The sequence below is a fragment of the Papilio machaon genome, chromosome 20 (genome assembly GCF_912999745.1).
Source record: "Papilio machaon chromosome 20, ilPapMach1.1, whole genome shotgun sequence".
Classification (NCBI taxonomy): Eukaryota; Metazoa; Arthropoda; class Insecta; order Lepidoptera; family Papilionidae; genus Papilio; species Papilio machaon.
The window spans coordinates 3,194,373-3,213,555 of NC_060005.1; the positions used below are offsets into that span (position 1 = coordinate 3,194,373).

General features: G+C 36.2%; 3 protein-coding genes across 29 annotated transcripts in view; 2 read left to right on the forward strand and 1 right to left on the reverse strand.

Annotated features, from left to right (window-relative positions):
• The window catches only part of LOC106710033 (sodium channel protein para), a 38,864-nt gene extending 36,702 nt beyond the window's left edge, over positions 1–2,162 (forward strand). For all 27 annotated transcript variants that reach the window (XM_045682928.1, XM_045682933.1, XM_045682927.1 and 24 more), the window contains 5 exons: positions 87–332; positions 457–727; positions 895–1,199; positions 1,272–1,475; positions 1,557–2,162. In XM_045682928.1, coding sequence (XP_045538884.1) covers positions 87–332; positions 457–727; positions 895–1,199; positions 1,272–1,475; positions 1,557–2,162 — 1,632 coding nt within the window. The remainder of the gene's footprint in view (positions 1–86; positions 333–456; positions 728–894; positions 1,200–1,271; positions 1,476–1,556) is intronic.
• Positions 2,163–5,294: 3,132 nt separating this feature from the next.
• On the forward strand, positions 5,295–9,894 carry LOC106709998 (microfibrillar-associated protein 1). The gene is made up of 9 exons (XM_014501934.2): positions 5,295–5,472; positions 5,793–5,986; positions 6,701–6,912; positions 6,993–7,105; positions 7,316–7,497; positions 8,001–8,125; positions 8,547–8,690; positions 8,894–8,990; positions 9,408–9,894. The coding sequence occupies exons 1-9, from the start codon at positions 5,400–5,402 to the stop codon at positions 9,594–9,596; spliced, it is 1,329 nt and encodes a 442-aa protein (XP_014357420.2). The 5' UTR covers positions 5,295–5,399; the 3' UTR covers positions 9,597–9,894.
• A 3,105-nt stretch (positions 9,895–12,999) lies between these two features.
• On the reverse strand, positions 13,000–16,546 carry LOC106710010 (acyl-CoA Delta(11) desaturase). Its single transcript, XM_014501949.2, has 5 exons — positions 16,349–16,546; positions 15,879–16,009; positions 15,377–15,582; positions 14,834–15,019; positions 13,000–13,495 (listed from the first exon to the last, which is right to left on the reverse strand). Exons 1-5 carry the CDS (start codon positions 16,536–16,538, stop codon positions 13,225–13,227), a joined length of 984 nt encoding a protein of 327 aa, XP_014357435.2. The 5' UTR covers positions 16,539–16,546; the 3' UTR covers positions 13,000–13,224.
• Positions 16,547–19,183: the final 2,637 nt, after the last annotated feature.

Consider the following 19,183-nt stretch of genomic DNA (forward strand, 5'->3'; position numbering starts at 1 on the left):
TGACTACAACATATAAATAGTAATAGTTACCATAATTCAATATCATTCAAAAAATCATTTATTTTTATTGTAAATTCCCTTTACAGGTGGGACGTCAACCTATAAGAGAGACCAATATTTATATGTATCTATATTTTGTATTCTTTATAATATTCGGCTCTTTCTTCACTCTTAATCTATTCATTGGTGTGATCATCGACAACTTTAACGAACAGAAGAAGAAAGCAGGAGGCAGTCTCGAGATGTTCATGACTGAAGACCAGAAGAAATATTACAACGCGATGAAGAAAATGGGTTCGAAAAAACCTTTGAAAGCTATTCCTAGACCAAAGGTATATTACATTCTTGTTTAACTTTAAATAATAATTCACAAATTATGAAAAGTGGCGTATAACATTCTAAAAAATTCGTTCGTCGATAAAGTATTAAAGTTAAATATTTATTTTATAATTTCAGTGGAGGCCACAAGCGATCGTGTTTGAAATCGTGACTGACAAGAAGTTCGACATGATCATTATGTTGTTCATTGGTCTGAACATGTTGACGATGACGTTGGACCACTACCAGCAGTCGGACACCTTCAGCGCGGTCCTCGACTACCTCAACATGATATTCATAGTCATCTTCAGCTCTGAATGCCTTCTCAAAATATTTGCTCTGCGCTACCACTACTTCGTCGAGCCGTGGAATCTCTTCGACTTCGTCGTTGTTATGTTTTCTATTCTAAGTAAGCGATTTCATAACCCATCTATGTCTTGATCTTGTTTTAGTGAAATACGCTTTTAAGAATTAAGATCACTTAAGATACTTTAGTTTTCCTTCCTTGACATTTCATGCATCTATCTACATTCATATTCCTACATGCATGAAGTTGTTTTTTTTTTTTATTTTTAGGTTTGGTACTAAGCGACATCATAGAGAAGTACTTTGTATCTCCCACTCTTCTGAGAGTGGTGAGGGTAGCGAAAGTGGGTCGTGTGCTGCGGTTGGTGAAGGGCGCTAAGGGCATACGGACGTTGCTGTTCGCGCTCGCCATGTCGCTGCCCGCTCTCTTCAACATCTGCCTCCTCCTGTTCTTGGTCATGTTCATCTTTGCGATATTCGGAATGTCGTTCTTCATGCACGTTAAAAACAAAGGCGGCCTCGACGATGTATACAATTTCAAAACTTTCGTACAGAGTATGATCCTGCTATTTCAGGTAATAATTATAAATAAGTGTGATTAAATCGTGTTATATGAAGAGTAAAGTAATGATGTATCCAATATTTAGATGTCAACTTCTGCCGGCTGGGACGGCGTGTTGGACGGCATTATCAACGAGGAGGAGTGCGATCTACCGGACAACGAGCGTGGCTCGCCCGGCAACTGCGGTTCCGCCACCATAGGCATCACCTACCTGCTGTCCTACCTCGTCATCTCATTCCTCATCGTCATCAACATGTACATCGCCGTCATTCTCGAAAACTACTCACAGGTAACTATACGTTTAAATAACATTACGTCAGCCTAAATAATTTTTATAGAAAAATTTATGACATGAATTCCATATTTCCAGGCCACCGAAGATGTCCAAGAGGGTCTGACTGACGACGATTACGACATGTACTATGAAATATGGCAACGGTTCGATCCCGACGGTACGCAGTACATTCGCTATGACCAGCTGTCGGACTTCCTCGACGTTCTGGAACCGCCGCTACAGATCCACAAACCCAACAAATACAAAATAATATCTATGGACATTCCCATATGCCGAGGCGATATGATGTTCTGTGTGGACATCCTCGACGCGCTGACGAAGGACTTTTTCGCGCGAAAGGGCAATCCGATCGAGGAGACGGGCGACCTGGAGGTCGGGCGACCCGACGAGGCCGGGTACGAGCCGGTGTCGTCAACGCTGTGGCGGCAGCGGGAGGAGTACTGCGCGCGGCTGATACAGCACGCGTGGCGCCGACACAGGCGCGCGCACGACGAGCCGGCCAGCGAGGGCGGCGCGGGCGGGGAGAGTGGCGCGGGTGGAGAGGGCGCGGGCGCGGGCGAGGGCGCGCCCACCGCCGTGCTGCTGGACGGCGTGGCGGGCAACGGGCACCGCGTTGTGCTGCAGGGCGGCGGCGCTGCTCCGCGGCCGCCGGAGCCCGCGCCCCCACCCGCGCCCGTCTGACCCGCGCTGGCGCTCGCGCTGCTGCCCGCGCTCGTGGACTCCGCGCCGCTGCCCGCCGCGCTGCCCGACCTGCTCAGCCCGCCGCGCCGCACCTGACTCCCGCGGTGCCCGCAGCGCCCAGCGCACGGACCCTTGCACGGACTGAAGCACCGAGCGGAGCAGCTTATCGGAGCGCTTGTTACGCGACCGATTTTCGCGTGTTCGGTCGCATTCTGTTTGTGTTCTCGCGTCGAACCTTCCCGGGTGTGACGTGCCCGTTCGAATGTAGTTTAGGAAGCACGCTGTCCGTTACGTGGTATAGTCGTGTGGGATGGACAAAACTGAGAAAACTCTGAAAGCTTATTTTTATATTCGATAAAAATGTCTGTGTAAAGTTTAAATTGAAGAACGAGCATCGCTCGAAGCGCCTTTACGTCACTCGTCTACTGTCAGATATCATTTTTTCTTCCCCGAAATGGTGTCGCACAGTGAGAAAGTTTCAGTGCTGTTGAGAACGGGAGATCGACGCGGAGATGTTAGCTTGATTGAGTTCCGCTTCCGCGACGCCGCCGGCGCCGCAGCCCGCTTGCAGCCAAAGTACGCAGCGCTCAAACTTTTGCCAATTGTTTAAACTTTAAACGCAAAGTAAATTGTTTCGTCACTATAATATTACGTGCATATCTCATATTATACATTTTCGACTCGGCCATCAAATTGGGACGTTTATATATTCGTGTCTTATTCTGAACGCTTAAAGAAGCGTCGGCTACGAATCAAATCGGTCTTTTCCGTATTACTTTTAATAGTTCCAATTTTTAAGCTTCTTACAGTACCAAAACGACGACGCTACATCTTCTCCCTTGCCGAGGTCTGCTCGGAAAAAGTTTAGAAGAATTTTTGCAAAGTTATCTGTGTAAGCTTAGCGAATCAGCAGTGAAGTCGGTACAAGAATTCACTTCCGTCCTAATTCAGTACGCGTCATAGGAATCGAGCCATTTTACGTAACGCGCACCTCCACGTAGTTAATGTATTCACCTTCCCCTGAATAACATTAGCCGAGGCGAGAGCCCGCGCCGCACGCAAGCGGCCGGACCTTGCCGGACCGCGCCGGAACGCGCGCGGCCTCCTTCGTCCTCGCGCGACCTAGCTCGTTCTCTCGACGCCCGCCACGGTTCGTGTCGACAAACCGCTATCGGATCATCTCTTATTAGCGATAAGGTTATGAATAATACCTAAGAAATCGAACGTCCCTTACCGAGTAAGGTAGAAATTATTCAGATATTTTTATTTTTCGATTGACATCACTATAGATAGACAATAGTAGGCGCGAGGCCGCCTGGCCGCGGCGTGCAGCGGGTGTCACGTCGACTATTGAGTTTTATCAGTATCGTCTTTTCTAGCACAACAATGATTATTATTAGTTTAACTTTTATAAATTAACTTTGGAAGTGGTCAATTTTCTACTACTGTGTAAATATTGAGAGCTTAGCGCCGATCGCCTCAAACTCAGCGCCACGAGTCGCGCGCCATGATCTTGATTACGACTGAGGACAGCGGGACGCGGTTCGCGGCTCGCGGCGCGGCGCGGCCATGTTCCGAGCTTGGTGCAAGTTAGCGTGCTCTCGCAAGTTTGGCTTTCGTCATCGATCATGTCACCGAATAGTTGTGTGTCGGTTGTTTTTGATTCATTTTAAATTATAAAGTGTAATTTTCTAAGTGCGTGACGATCTAAATGTTGCAAAAGTTTAAAAGAGTCAGTGTATTGTAAACTAAAAGAGGCGCTTAACGTTTTGCACGTATTTGCAATAAGGTTTACGGTTACAGATGATAAATACGTAGGTAGTTATCGTGGGAGGACAACATCAAGCATGGCAGTGAGTGCAACGGCGCAATTCCCCATCGCCGCCGCACTCTCTGCTGTTCCTCCCTCCGTTGAGTTCCCTTGGTTTCGACCGCAGCAGTTCAGTTGAATCGTCGTTTTCGCATGACGAGACCGGATGTCGCGGGACGGGTCATTTAAAAGTGAGCTCGTTCACGTTCCCCAAAAAAGCTGTCAGATGTGATATCAATTTTTGTATGTGCAAGTCGGTCGCACAAATAAATGTATAATATTTTATATAGACATCTGTCGGCACCCGGCGAGCTTCGCAGAACGGCCCGTCCCGGGACCTCGAGGAGCTTTATTTGGTTATCATATCCGGAATTTAAAGTTGTGTTGGTTTAACCAAACGTTTTATCTACTATTAGGCATATTGGCACAAAAAAGTTGTGTTTAATTAAGTTTAGACAATAAGTTACAATATCATTGTATTGTTTATTTGAAATATACTTATGACAAAAAGTGAGTTCAGTTTGCTGAATGATAGAGGTTTAATTGAATATTTATTATATATATTGTTGAAGTTTGTACAAAATAAATTAAGTAAATGATAAATTATAGAACTTGACTGCTTTAATCTGTTGTTTGATTTAAAAAAAAACTTCCCGAATATTACTGTAGAACAGACCATAATATATTTAGATACAAAAGTTATAAAAGCGTTGTTTCTGATTGTTTCAATATATAAATATATATTTTTAAAAACGCCATCAAAAACTGCTATGGCATTCCTACTTGTCAGTTCAACGTCAGCATTCATAATTGTCACATTTATATTATAAGGAACGATGTTTGATCAAACCGTTTATTATAAAACCATCTGCCTGACTGTTTCGCACCGAAAGTTTGATCTTGTTTAAAGCTTTACGGGGCACTTCCGTGGTGTCAATCAATATGCAAACTGAATTTAATTTTTAACAATCCATTGCAGCGTATTTTGTGTTGAAATAAACTACTATTTTAATTGCATGGTTCCATCGCGATTTGCTCTGCCATCTTTGAAATCACAGGAACTTTTCTTACGACGATCATGACAAATAGGTTGCAAGTGACTGTTTTTGGTGATGAGAGATAGAAATGTCAGCAACGTGCGCTGTGTTCAATATCATAACACAATTAGTAAAAACTACCAACTTTAAAACCTATGTACAAGTGTTAGCAACACTGCAAGTATCGATTTTAATTCACGGTGATAGCGACGCTCTGTTGTCATTGTCAATATGTCAAAGTAATGTCAAATTTTTCAATTCAATTCAATTGTCTTCTTATCTTCTTAACTGTGTTATTTGGCTCAGAATCTGTCATAGCAGCAAAGTGTAATTATATTTCACAATTATAAGAAAATTACAACAAAACAAAACAATCATCGTGATTTCAACATGAACGTGTTACCAGCTCAGCCAATAGGCATTCAAAGTACAGCAGGAGCTGTACCAATTCGAAATGAAAAAGGTTAGTAAACATGAAAACAATCTACACTATCAAAAAATACCACAAAGTTGTAAAGATGCTAAACTTAATCAGCACATTATGACTAAAAGGTAAATTCGTTGGATGTTGTTAGTATAAAATGGTTTAAATTTTTTAGCTATCGATATTACCACAAATTGCTCTTGTATTTTTGTTGGCAATTATAAAAAATTATAAGTAAACAAATGATTTTGTCTTCACCTCTTCTATAAGTATTATCAAAGTGTACGACATTTAAAAAAAATGCATAATTTAAGGTTGTTTTTGTTAAGATATAGATACAAATTGATGTAATTTTGCAGGTGAATTGTCCATGCAAAAGGTGAAAGTGCAGAGATATATATCTGGAAAGAAACCTGATTACGCTCAAGGTGTTAGTTCTTCAGAGGAATCAGATACAGAAGATTTTATAGAGCAACAGAAACCTGAACGCAGGGTGCAGATCGCTTCACAAATTGGTACTAAACATGAGGAACACAGTGATTCAGAGAAAGAAGTAAGTGAAGTAGTGTTCTAAAAATACATAGAAAAATTAAGAGCACTTGAAATCGACTGCATTTATGTGTAGAAGTATGAAGGTAGAGGAAGCGAGAGAGGTGTGCTTGGACTGCCCTAAACAGAGGTCCTTGATCTCTGCCTACTCTTTTAGGTTATGGGAGTGAGTTATATTGTTGTACTAGATAAAAATATTTGAAATTATATTAGTTCAAAAATGAGCCTGCCTGTGTAGATGTATGAATGTGAAAATTGTGCAAGTATTGCTTCAAATGGAAAACAGTAATCTTTGCCTACCTTAACTAGGTTATGGTTGTGTTAGTTCATTTATAGGTAGCAGCAATTATAACAAATAAATCTGATTTCTAATTTAATATCGAACTGTGAGTTAACAAATCTGATTACACAATTATAGTATTTCTCAACAATAAATATTTTATACTACTTTCCGGGTTGAATACTCTGCAAGACAGTTTGATATTATAAATGATTAGACAAATAAACAAGAAAGTAATAAGATTGAATGATGCTACAATGTTACGAGGAAGACAAAAGAAATTATGAATGGTTAGTGTTATAAGATTTGATTAATAAGGGAGGGATTCAGATTTAATGATTGGTAGAGATGTATGGAAGTATAGTACTGTGCCAATACCTATGTATGGAAAAAGGCAGGCTGATAAGACTACATAGTTAATTTGTATATTTTATTAAGGTTGATGACCCCCGTCTACGTCGACTGCGCAGGGTGGCGCGGTCGCCCCCGCGCCGTGAAGAGCACAAGCCAGAAATTATTGATGCAGAACCAGAACCCGAGTCGGAATCGAGTGCGGAGGAGGAGCGTAACACTTCAGAAAGTGATGATGATTTGGACGAAGAGGAAATAGAGAAACGACGACAAGCTTTAAAAGCTAAACTAGCTGCAAGGTATTTATATGTCAAAATATGTTTACAAATTTTTCAATAAATGTCAATTCATAGAATTCTGAGATTATGGTGAATTTTAGAGAAGCAGAAAAGGAGGTTCTTGGTGGTGATGATGATGAGGAAATGTTAGACGGTGAGAAGGAAGAAAGTGGTTCATCAGACACAGAGTACACCGACAGTGAAGAAGATACAGGTAAAAAGCCCTGTATTGTCTATAAACTTAACATTTTATGTATTATGTTGTACAAATGCTTGCTATCAATGTTTAAAATTTAGTCACATATTAAGCTTTAATGATTTATAATTGCACTATAGTCTTTTTAAAAAATAAATGTAGAATTCCAAGAATTAACAAGGCTCTATAATTATATTCATTAACTAACTATTTTGATGCTTTCTATAGGTCCCAGGGTAAAACCTGTTTTTGTAAGGGCATCGGAGAGAATGACAGTGACGGAAAAAGAACGTAAATTAAAACAGCAGAAGAAAGAAGAATCGGATGCTAGAAAAGAAAAAGAAGAAAGGCGAAGAGAGGCCTTGAAGTTAGTTGAAGAGACAATACGATCAGAACAGAGGAATGCTCAGGTAAACTAACAATCTTACTTCTTACCTAATATTATAAATGTGAACGTTTGGATGTATGATTTTACCTGATAACTCCGCAGTGGTTCAACATACTCAAATAAGACAAAGTCTCCAATATCAAATGAGATACTTTTTATAATTTTTTTTAAATACCGCGCAAACGTAGTCGCGGGCGTAAGCTAGTTTGTTATATATAACATATTTTAATATATGTATTAATCTTGTAGAAAAAATATTTGATAGACATTGTTTCTAGAAATTTTAACAAAACAAATTGATATTCTTAAATGATTGGAAAAATTACATGGAGGTGAAAAAATTAAATAAATAAATAAAAAAAAATAACCTTTAAACGACTTACTTTTTTTTATAGAATAAACGGTTATCAGTAGTTAGATATATCTAATATTTATTTTTACCTGTTTATAACTTCCTACAATAAATATCAAAATTGTTTAAATAGCCTTGTATATTTTCACATAAATTATACATATTTATTTTAGGGTGATCAAAAAGAAGCAAATATAAATGATGTTTGTACTGATGATGAAAATGATGAATTGGAATATGAGGCGTGGAAACTACGCGAAATGAAGAGGATAAAGCGGGATAAAGAAGAAAGAGAAGCGTAAGTAGAATTTTGAATATATCCACAATATTCAAATATAGAAGTTTGTTAATTAATTTTTATTAGGAAAAGAGGAGCATTTGGAGGTATTTGATTTTCCAGGCGTTGGACCAGTTGTGATTGTCCAATGGGATTTTTTTCCTATTGGACCGATCAATCAAGGAAACAATGGGTTTTCTTATCCATCCTTTTTGCTTATAGGGAAAGATTTTTCTGGTTCTACCAGCTTGACATATTAAATGTAACGTAATTCTTATTTGAATGATTTTATATTACAAATTTTAATGTTACAATTTTTCATGTTACATTTTTTCACGTTACAAATTTTCATGTTACCATTTTTCATGTTACATCTTTTCATGTTACAATTTTTCATGTTACAAATTTTACATGTTACATTTGGTGGTTACATATGTTGCAGTATTGAGAAAGAGATGTTGGCGATTGAGCGCATGCGCAACATGACGGAGGAGGAGCGCCGAGTTGAACAACGACTGAATCCTAAAGTTGTCACTAACAAGTCTGTTAAGGGGAAGTACAAGTTCTTACAGAAGTATTACCACAGGTATATATTTTAATAGATTTAAAATCAACTGTATTTAACTTGCTTAACTTTTCTAGGTTATGTTACCGTTTACCGGATCTCCTATACTTTCTGAATCTTTTTTCTTATTTAAGACCATCTTATAGGCTTTTAATTGACATGTTTATTGATTATTACTTGTAGTGTTATTAGATTTGCTTACGTTTTACATTATAATGTTACAGAGGTGCGTTCTACTTGGACAAAGAGGATGAGGTATACAAACAAGACTTCTCCGGACCAACATTGGACGATCACTTTGACAAGACTGTTTTACCAAAGGTAATTGCAATAAAACTTTTTTATCTACATGCTATTTACTAGGACGGCTTATTTATTACCTGACTGACACAGAGGGTAAAAAATTTCGCTCGTTTCTTTTATATATATATATAAATTACTTTGTGACCGATGAAATTCGAAATAATGAAAAAAAAAAAATCTCACTCGTCATAACTTTTTTCTTTTTCAAAACTTTTTTCGATGTTTTTTAGAATATCGAAAAATAAGAATGTTTTTCATATAACATTAAATTTAATTTTTTTTACATTGAGAAAAATTAAATCCTTGTTTTCAAAACGCAGACAATAGATGGCGCTATTTCATATATTGTCTTCGCTTCAATCAGTCGCATTTCTTTTCTTAAATTAAGGTTAGATTATTTATTTTTAATAATAATAATGAAATATGTTGTACTAGGTAATGCAAGTAAAGAAGTTCGGTAGATCAGGACGTACTAAGTACACTCACTTAGTAGATCAGGACACGACAGAGTTTGACTCCGCCTGGAACAATGATGGCGCGGCCGCAAGACTTTCTAACTACCGCGGCGGTATGAAGCAAGTCTTCGACAGACCGACTGCCAGAAGGAATCATACAAGCACATAGCATACTGATAGTTCTAGCCCAAAACATGAAATGAAATCTAAGGAGAAACTAACTAAAATAGTTAGAAAAAAACAGATTAAATGAACTTTGAGGCATATAAAAATTGTTTTTGTCAATAAAATCTGAGGCAAGACGTATGGTCTAGGACATTATTTGAAAATTAACTAGAATGACGCAATGACCTGAAGTGGGTTTTAATCGCCTAGAAGTCTCCACACTTCGCAAGGAGCTACCTTAAGTCTGATTCTACCTCTTAGAATGACCAAGTTAGCAAATTAAAATAAATAATTTAAGCCAAATGGTTTGAGAAAAAAATAAAAAATAATGTTTAAGAGGTTAATCAGAAGTGTAAAAGGACTGAAACACATGTTCAAATACATTTAAATCTTCTCTTTTAACTAAGAAGATAACAAGTTTTTATACAGGTTTATCAGCTGTGAAAACCCATAGCAATACAGATCATCAGTATCCAGTAGCTCATAAAAGAAAAAACCTAGCATGTTGTTCTTCTGTTCGTGTTTCTATATATAAGTGAATATTGTAATATGTATAATAGTTACGTAAATAAAGAAGTAAGTTTTCTTCATAAAGTTTGTTTTATTACCTTTCTACGCTTACGGCTACGCGTGTCTACGGCTAAGTCTACGCCTACGCCTACATCTACGAGCACAGCTACGTCTACGCCTGTGTCGACGAGCACAGATACATCTACGCCTACATCTACGAGCCCAGATACGTCTACGCCTACATCTACGAGCACAGATACGTTACGAGAGCGTTATGTTACAAGAGTTTCAAAAGTGACTTACATAAGTTTCGTTGTTTTTGATTTTCAGATTAACTAAAATGATTAAAATTAACAGAAAAAGAAGATTTAAAGCTAAAATACTCTTTTTTTTAATTCCTCGTGGACGATAGTCAACAGAAAATACAAATGTAATCTATTAAGGGATTTCTCTTATATTTAAAGTTTTAATAAAATTGGAACTTTAGCCTGTCAGTAAATGTCCACGTAGAGAACGGCTCTAGTGAAGCGTACCTAAACATTCCTAACGACATAAGTTTTTAAATCTCTCTAAGAACGGAAAACTTGGATTTAAGTCCTCATTAAACTCCAATCTTTGTAAATCCAACAGAAAATGCACGGTCCTCTGAATACTAGTTATCTCATTTACGTAATAAATTTGAAAAAATACAATGACTATAAGCTAAAATTTAATTTCACTACGATTTTATGATAACTAGTAGCCTATTCCATACGTAATTAAAGTAATCAAAGAACCCATAGTTCGTAATCAAAGATTTTTATTTTTGAACTCTTGTCAAATTTCCTTATAAAAGGGTACAAAGTTTGCGCTTCACTTACTATTAATAATTTATTTCTGACAATTTGCACTCACAAAATTACATTATTATAAAAAAACTAGCTGTCGCCCGCGCCATTGTCCATGCGATATTAAAAAAATTTAATAAGTATATGTGTTCCTCCAGACTATGTTTTACATCTGTGCCAAATTTCATCAAGCGTTGAGCCGTTCCGGAGATACCTTCAAACAAACATCCATCCATCCATCCATTCATCCATGTAAACATTTGAATTTAAAATATTAGTAAGAGAAATATACGAAAGTAGTTAATGTCTCAAACAAGAAACAACTGAAATCTGAAACAATGTTGTGATGAACTTCAAATCCCTTATTGGTCGTAAGGGCAGGTCTTTCAAGGTGCAACTTAGGTACGGCTACCACCCGTTTTACCTCAAATAATACAAACAATACTCTACTAGTACTTTACCTCACTGTGAACAATGTTTTTTAATACAACGAAGTATTACATTATTTTTTTAATATAACGAGTCTGACTTTGAAAAAAAGATTCAAATTATTATTTATCATCATGTCAAAAATTAGATGCTGATTGAAATCTTACTAATATTATAAATGTGTAAATATGGATGGATGTTTGATACTAAATATATCTAAAACGATTTAACAGATCTCGATGAAATTCAGAAACGAAACACACAACACGGAAACAAACACACAGTCTGGATGAACAAATAGGATACTTACTAAGTTTTTTTTTTAATTTTGCGAGAGTGGAACCGAAGGCAAAAGTTAGTTAGTACTAAAATAACGGACGCTAAAAGTAACTAAAAATGGGGCAACTTACATGTCATGGCGTAATTTTTTGGACTTGTGGCGAATAATTTAAATTACCCGCCACTAGCGCCCGACTCGCGCTTGACGGCGCCGAGCGGCGCTCGGGGGCGATCGGGCGCGTGGGGGCGAGACGCGGTTTTTGAACAGTAACCGTGGAGTAACCGTTGAGTCCCGACAGCGTAAATACTTGATACAGAGAGCTTCTCAAGTCTTTTTGTGATGTGTATATTTAATTGTGCTTAAGTAAATCGTTTATAACTATAACTTGTTTTATTTAACGACACAAAAGAACATTCGTTAAAGACTCTATCATATTTGATGCAAGCGAGTTCGTTATTAAGATCAGATTATCCTTTTCTCTTTGAAGCTGTCGATTGCAGAACTTTATAAACCGCTTGATGTCACTCAAAAACTAATTAACTAGGAATTCTAAGAATAAAATTGCTTGTTTCTTTTACATAGTCTTTCCTAAGTCAATCAAACAGGCCAAAGTCACGTCACAATTTAGACGTTTTATTTTTTACAAAAATTTCCATAAACATTCTTGGTAAATTTAGGTGGGATATAGGTACATAATAAAAAAGATATGTTCCTAAAGCTTATCAAATAGGAATTAATGATAGAACTCTAAATGGTAAATTATTTTGGTTTTTGCAATTATTGTTTTCGTAATTAATTATGTTGAACAGTAACCAAAGAGTGATAATTTTCAACCGCAACGCTTTGTTGTCATTTATTGATAGAAGTTTGTTTTTCGAGTTAATTACAAAATGTTTGCACATAGACCGATCGAAGCTTTATTACGAAACCTATGATGTCAATATTGTGATTTAACGAATGCACTTATGTACTGTTGTCGCTAAACGATTAATTAAATAAATTGTTAATTGAACTTAATGAATGCTAATGAGCATAAATTGCAATTGTGTTTTAAAAGTATAGTATATGGTGTACAGTTACTGTTAACATTTGCTATAATTTCATACAAACAAGTTCTGAAATTCATGGTAATAGGTTTGTTATAAAAACAATAAAAAATGGTGTTTTACATTTTTTTCACAAAAGAAGCGTTTTTGATTACAGATAGAGACAGTATTTCTAGTCCATTGGTCAAAAGTTTTCATTACGTCTTTATTTTTTATTATAGGCAAAAACTGGTCAGTCAACAAAACGCAAAACTGTTGCGCTAGTTTTATAATAGAATATTTTATATTAATTAGATTGTTTATTTTGAATAAATGTTCATTTACGCCGACGTAATAATGTCAGAAGAAAATTGTTTACGTATTTAATATTTATGATGGCCACCGAACAATAACTGGCCATTAATAAGTGGCCAACGAGACCACCTTCACCTTAAATTATTACTAAAGAAGAATTATACTGATGATCTTAGTTTACATATTAAACACAAACTTGGTGTCATTTTATTAAATCTCAAATTTATTTTACAATAATTTTCATATTCAGTTGTCTGTTTGTGCATCGAGGGGGTAATGCAGAGGTGTGCCATCGCCGAGTCTGTTGGCAAGGCCATTGATCATCTGCGGCGTTGCTTCGCGCAGGTCGTACGCCCAGCCGAGCCATTTGAAGCCATTTATAAAAGTGGTGCACAAGTTGAAAGCATCAAAGTGCTCTGCGGCTTTGTAGTCGAATGGGAAAGCGTGGTGATAGTTATGCCACCCCTCACCGAGTGTACAAGTCGCTACGAAACGGTTTTCTCTTGGTATTATATTTCTGGAAATAAAAATCTTACTTTCAGATAATTATTAAAAATAAAAATTGTTTTGAAAAACTAAATATTTAATAGGTTTCATTTTTTAGATTAAGTGAAAAAAAAATTGATACTACTTCATCATCATCAACCTATCCTTATCCCTATGGAGGGTCAGCACAGTATGTACTACTCCTCCATACATCTCTATCAGCCGTTATATCTGAATTTACCCCCTTCCTATGCATATCCTCTTTCACACAATCTATCCATACTTTCTTTGGTCTTCCTCTACCTTTTTAGCCATCCACATTCAATCTCATTATTTTTTGTTTAAATGATCATCATCCCTCCACATAACATGTTCAAACCACGCTAACCTTCTACTCCTACTTAGATGCTACTTAACATTATAATTTAATTGTTGTGATTTGTGTTACAGAATTTCGTTGACCGTGTCTTTTCAAAGACGGTGACAAGGATGAAAATATGATACCAACAATGATGCCAACAATAACGTTTATATTCGTGTCATTTTAGATTTGTTATTAGCCGGCTTACTTAAAACACGTATTTATTAATATCCAATAATGTTCTATTTATTTGTATATGAGGTTTGTCGCATCAAGCCTGTGTTATTAATATAGTATTAGGTAGGAATTTAATTTTAGACGTCCAGCCGCAACCTGGAATGCAATATGCTAAAATTGTTTAGTCGGAGTAACTAACAATGATTTTACATTTATGATATTAGTGCTTAATATTTCATTCGACATCCTTTGAAGTCCTCCATCCATCCTGAATCAGTAAGTTTTACTGATATTTCACGATACCAGTGATTAATATTATAAAACATATAAAAGAGTATGTTTTACGTTTAAACATGTACTACCAAAACTGCATCTGGCACTGAGCTATTTATTTGTCAAGAACACATTTCAGAAGTCTACACATAATCGTATTGTATATTTCAATAATCATGAATTATAGTAATGTGTAATATCAGCGTGGGGTAAAGGGGATTGACAATGTTTAAGATAAAATGTAATTAAAACACAGTATATTCTTAGGGTTCGGCCATAAGTCTTTTGTTTCCAACATTCATAGATCGTCTCTTCAGTTTAAGATGCCTAAATTAAAATAACTTCAACACAATTTTTTATAATACTTTCTTTTGGACTCACCAGTCATGTAATCACAATCTTAAAACAGAAAATAGAAGTGGCAGAAACGATATCTAAAGAGATTGTTCATGCTACAAATTAAGAGGAAACTAGACTTGTGTAGTAACAACAAAAGAATTGAAATTGCTCTAACGTAACAGTGTTCTTGTATGATGATAAATATATATTTATACTCACTTATTATACGGCCTGTACCCATAGGCGTGAGCCAGACTATTGACAGTTAGCTCGCTGTGGAACATGATGAGGAATCGTATGAAGCATTGCCACGCCACCGCGCACTTCCACTCCTCACCCCACAGCCACACGCCTAATGTCGTCGGCAAGACATAGCAGAACATCAGCTTAAAGTAATTGAAGTATCTGTAAGATAAAAAAGGTCTTTACAGACAGACAGACAGACAACAAAGTGATTCTATAAGTTATCAAAGAAATAACGGCTCTGCAAGACTTCTGCAAAAGTAAACCGGCATCGAAGAGAAAAAAAAAGACAATAAGAATATGTCATGGATTTTGTTGACTCCAGCAAACCATTACCAGCTAAGTTTACAGCACGATTCAAATCTAAAGTATAGAGCAAACATTTCTTTTCATTTTCGTTTAGTTTTTACGTTTTTTGCGTAATGCTTCACTTTGGGGCCGCTTTCGAAATTAGAGGAGTAACCCATCTACGATTGATTCGGAAAAGGAAATTTCAGTTCGACTGGAGAATTTGCTTACTTGTTGTAAAACCTAAGTATTGGGTCGGCTTCTATATCGCTCATGTCCATCTCCTTGCCTCGCTGTTGTACTTGCGAGTTTTTCTTCATCATAAGCCAGCCGATGTGCGAGAAGAACAAGCCGCGGTTAGCGTTGTGTGGGTCAGCCTCTGTGTCGCTGTATTTGTGGTGAACGCGGTGGTCGCGTACCCATTGGTACAAGGAGTTCTGTGGAACATTTACTTTATTTGTTACGTCTATGAGTGTAAGATGCCCCATAGTCTACAGTTCAATTGATATTTGAAGAACGAAATAAGCCATTCTTTACTGTTTTTATTCCTTTTGGATCCAGGCCGATTACCATCGTTGTTAATACTACAAGCGAATATTTCACGAACGGCAGAATTAAAACTCGTAAGTACGACATATTCCAAGAAAATAGTCGAATATAACGACATGGGGAACTTCTGATGTCAACTACACTGGCATCTAACTTTCGTGTAGTGAGATATAACAATGTTTACCTGTCCAGCACCGGCGAAGCAGACCAGATAGAAGAGTTTGAGCGGCAACGTTGCCTTGTATGATTTGTGCGTCCACAGTCGATGCGCTCCGCCCGTAATGCCGAATCCAGTCAATATGTACATTATTACAGCTGAAATTATTTTGAAGTCAATACCATAAAGTAAATTTTCAAAGAGATTGACTCTTATCTATATATATAAAAGAAAGTTGTGTTAGTTACACCATTTATAACTCAAGAACGGCTGAATCGATTTGACTGAAAATTGGTGAGCAGGTAGCTTAGAAACAGGAAACGGACATAGGATAATTTTTACCCCGTTTTCTATTTTTTTATTCCGCGCGGACGGAGTCGCGGGTAAAAGCTAGTAGTCAATATTTTAACATCACCATCACCAATAATTTAATTAGAGCTGTGGACGTTTACATATTTATTTGTTTCTATCGTTTAATACAATTTACAAATATTTACCGTAAAGTACCGTCTGCCATTTCACAGGGAAAGCAAAGTGATAACACCAATACACTGCTAATACGTGATACAAAATTATAGGAATAGCTGTTGACCATTTTATTTCATTTTTAAAACCTAATTGTTTCTCGAATCCTCGTAAAATTTCACCGATAGACGATCCCGGTTTTATATCTGCTTTTACTGACATCTTAACACCAACTGATCAAAGCGATATCTAATTTAACTTTTTAGGAGGATTTAAATAAAGACAATGCACGCCGCTGTGTCGTAAGTTCTATTGTTTGTAGTGATGAAATCTTTAATAGATTCCCCGAGTAACCTATATTATTGATAATTTAGGGATCCTTTTAATTAAATTTAAAATTTACCTTCAAAGAAATGTTTTCAAAATATAGTACCTAGATAATAGTAACTAGTATTTTTAAACGTTGGAAATAGAACTAAAGATACCACACTTTGATCCGTTGAAATTTGGATCCGTTTAACATACAATGGGTCGACATTATCGTTAATGGTAATCTTACATAGACATGGCTTCAAGATCTTTTGTTTGAATGATAACTTTCCTTAGCTCTTTTGTTTTACTTCTCAAAACCATTTCACTGTTTGAATAAATAGAATAGAAAAACGTTGTTGTAATATTTATTATGTTCTTTATATTTCTACTAGCTTTTACCCGCGACTCCGTCCGCGCGAAATAAAAAAAATGCACACAAAATAAAAAAGTTCCTATGTCCGTCTCCTAGTTCTACGACCGACCGACCGATCTTGAGTTATAAATAGTGTAACTAACACGACTTTCTTTTATATTATATACATATAGATTAACGTTCTGTATGAGTACCAAAACAAGACAAGAGTGTTTGTAACACGATCTTACCTGTCCTCCCCGTTACAAGTTTACGCTTTGTGAACTACCGTCTAACTTTGACAAGTATTTCAAGTTTCCTTTCCTTTGCCGAACTCAATGAACCGACCAAAGTAAATTTTTCGAAGAGACTTCGTCTGTAAGAGCTATTTCAACATATTTACATCAACTTTTATAATGGATCAAATTAAAAGTTTTATATTGATTCTATCATCAGGTGATCCAGTGAAGGATATAAATGGTTGAAAAAAAAAAATGTAATGTAAACACACTCATTTGACGTCATCGATGTCTTACTTTTTAGCTGACCAGAAAGACCTTAGCCTTAGACCTTAGATTGTTTTAGAACTTCTGAATGGTAGTGTACTATACTTTATTGTAATATACCATTCTTAATACAACGTAAATCATTAGAATTTTATGAGCGCGACAGATTGTCCAAATGATCCCCGAAGGCGAAATATGGAGGTAGACGAATAAATACAATATGTAGGAATATCGTGATCGTAAATACTTGTCGTTTTACTGTGACTGAAACGATTTTAACATTCAGACATAAAGCGCACCTGGCTCTTGACCCCGTTCCCGACGCGCCGTGTGACACGATCTTACTAAACAGAATAAGAAACAAGGCATCGTATCGAGGTTATTTGTAAATTAAGCTAACATTTTTTTTAAATATGATGCTTATTTATAATTAGCCAGTCCTTACAAAGGTTTTGCTCAAATTGTTGTTTATGACCTTTGGAATGCATACAAGTCTAATGGAAAATTCCAGTTTATAATTATACAAACGGATAATTTAATTCAGATCCAATGCCTAAATATAAATAGAGAAATGTCAAAATATTTGTTGGCCATTGCCACAAAATTTTCAGTTATTTTGTGCGATAATGTGAAGTAATGTTAATGTTTTGTGAGAAAAAAAATCCCGTAATTTTGAGTTTTAGGGTTAAAATTCTCATTACCTCAGTATTTATAAAGGTAATTTAATATTTTGTACTTGAAACGAATATGCGTATACCAACTACATATAAAATATTTTATAATATATATACCGAAACTGACTTAAAGATGGAGTAATTTCTGCTTATCCAAATAATTTCTGCTACTATGAGCAGGACCCTAATATTTTTCTCATCTTTACGAGGCAAACGTCGTTAAGTTGTCTACTTTGTCTCAGAATTATAATTTACTTATTAAGAAAACTCTTATGAAATTTGTGTTGTTGGATGAAGAAAAAAATATTAAAGAAGCTAAAACAAAATTTATTTATTTCTTTAAAGTATTTTTTATTAAACAAAGATAGATCTCTCTACCCAATTTGTATGCCTTGTCAATATTGCCAGAGATTCAAAAATTGGCTACCACTGGCTGTATTTATCCAACAACAGTAACAGCCACTTTATTGTCTCTTGATCACACAAAGTTGTTGGAAAACGATGTGTCCCAGTAAAACGCTAGTCGGATATTCTCAAGGAAAATATTCAACTATTCAAATTCTAATAATCTCTTTGATACATTCTTTTAGGAATTTCTTTGAAATTTGTTATGAAGGCAAGGGAACGGTCTCGCAACAAAAGAATAATGTATGTGAATAAAGTAAAAGCTCCATTATCTCTTTTGTTCCCATTTTTTGCTGAATTAAATATTTTTAATACTATTGTTCTTTTTATATGACTATGCAGTCTCATTTCTGTTTTAATTGTTCTTTAATTCATCATAGATTTAAATGAAGATGACTTGTAAAGTCCTAAGATTTAATTAAAATCAGACAAAGATTCCACAGAATCATATTTAAATATTTTAATATCTTCCTCACAAATTCATGTTTGACAAAGAGTCCTAGATTACTTAAAATAACCGGGTCGTTCAAGAAACGAGCGACCTTACAGACCGGCAGCGCATTTTCTTTGGCCTTCCGTATGTTATACTCTCAATTGTTTTGTGACATTTCTATATTT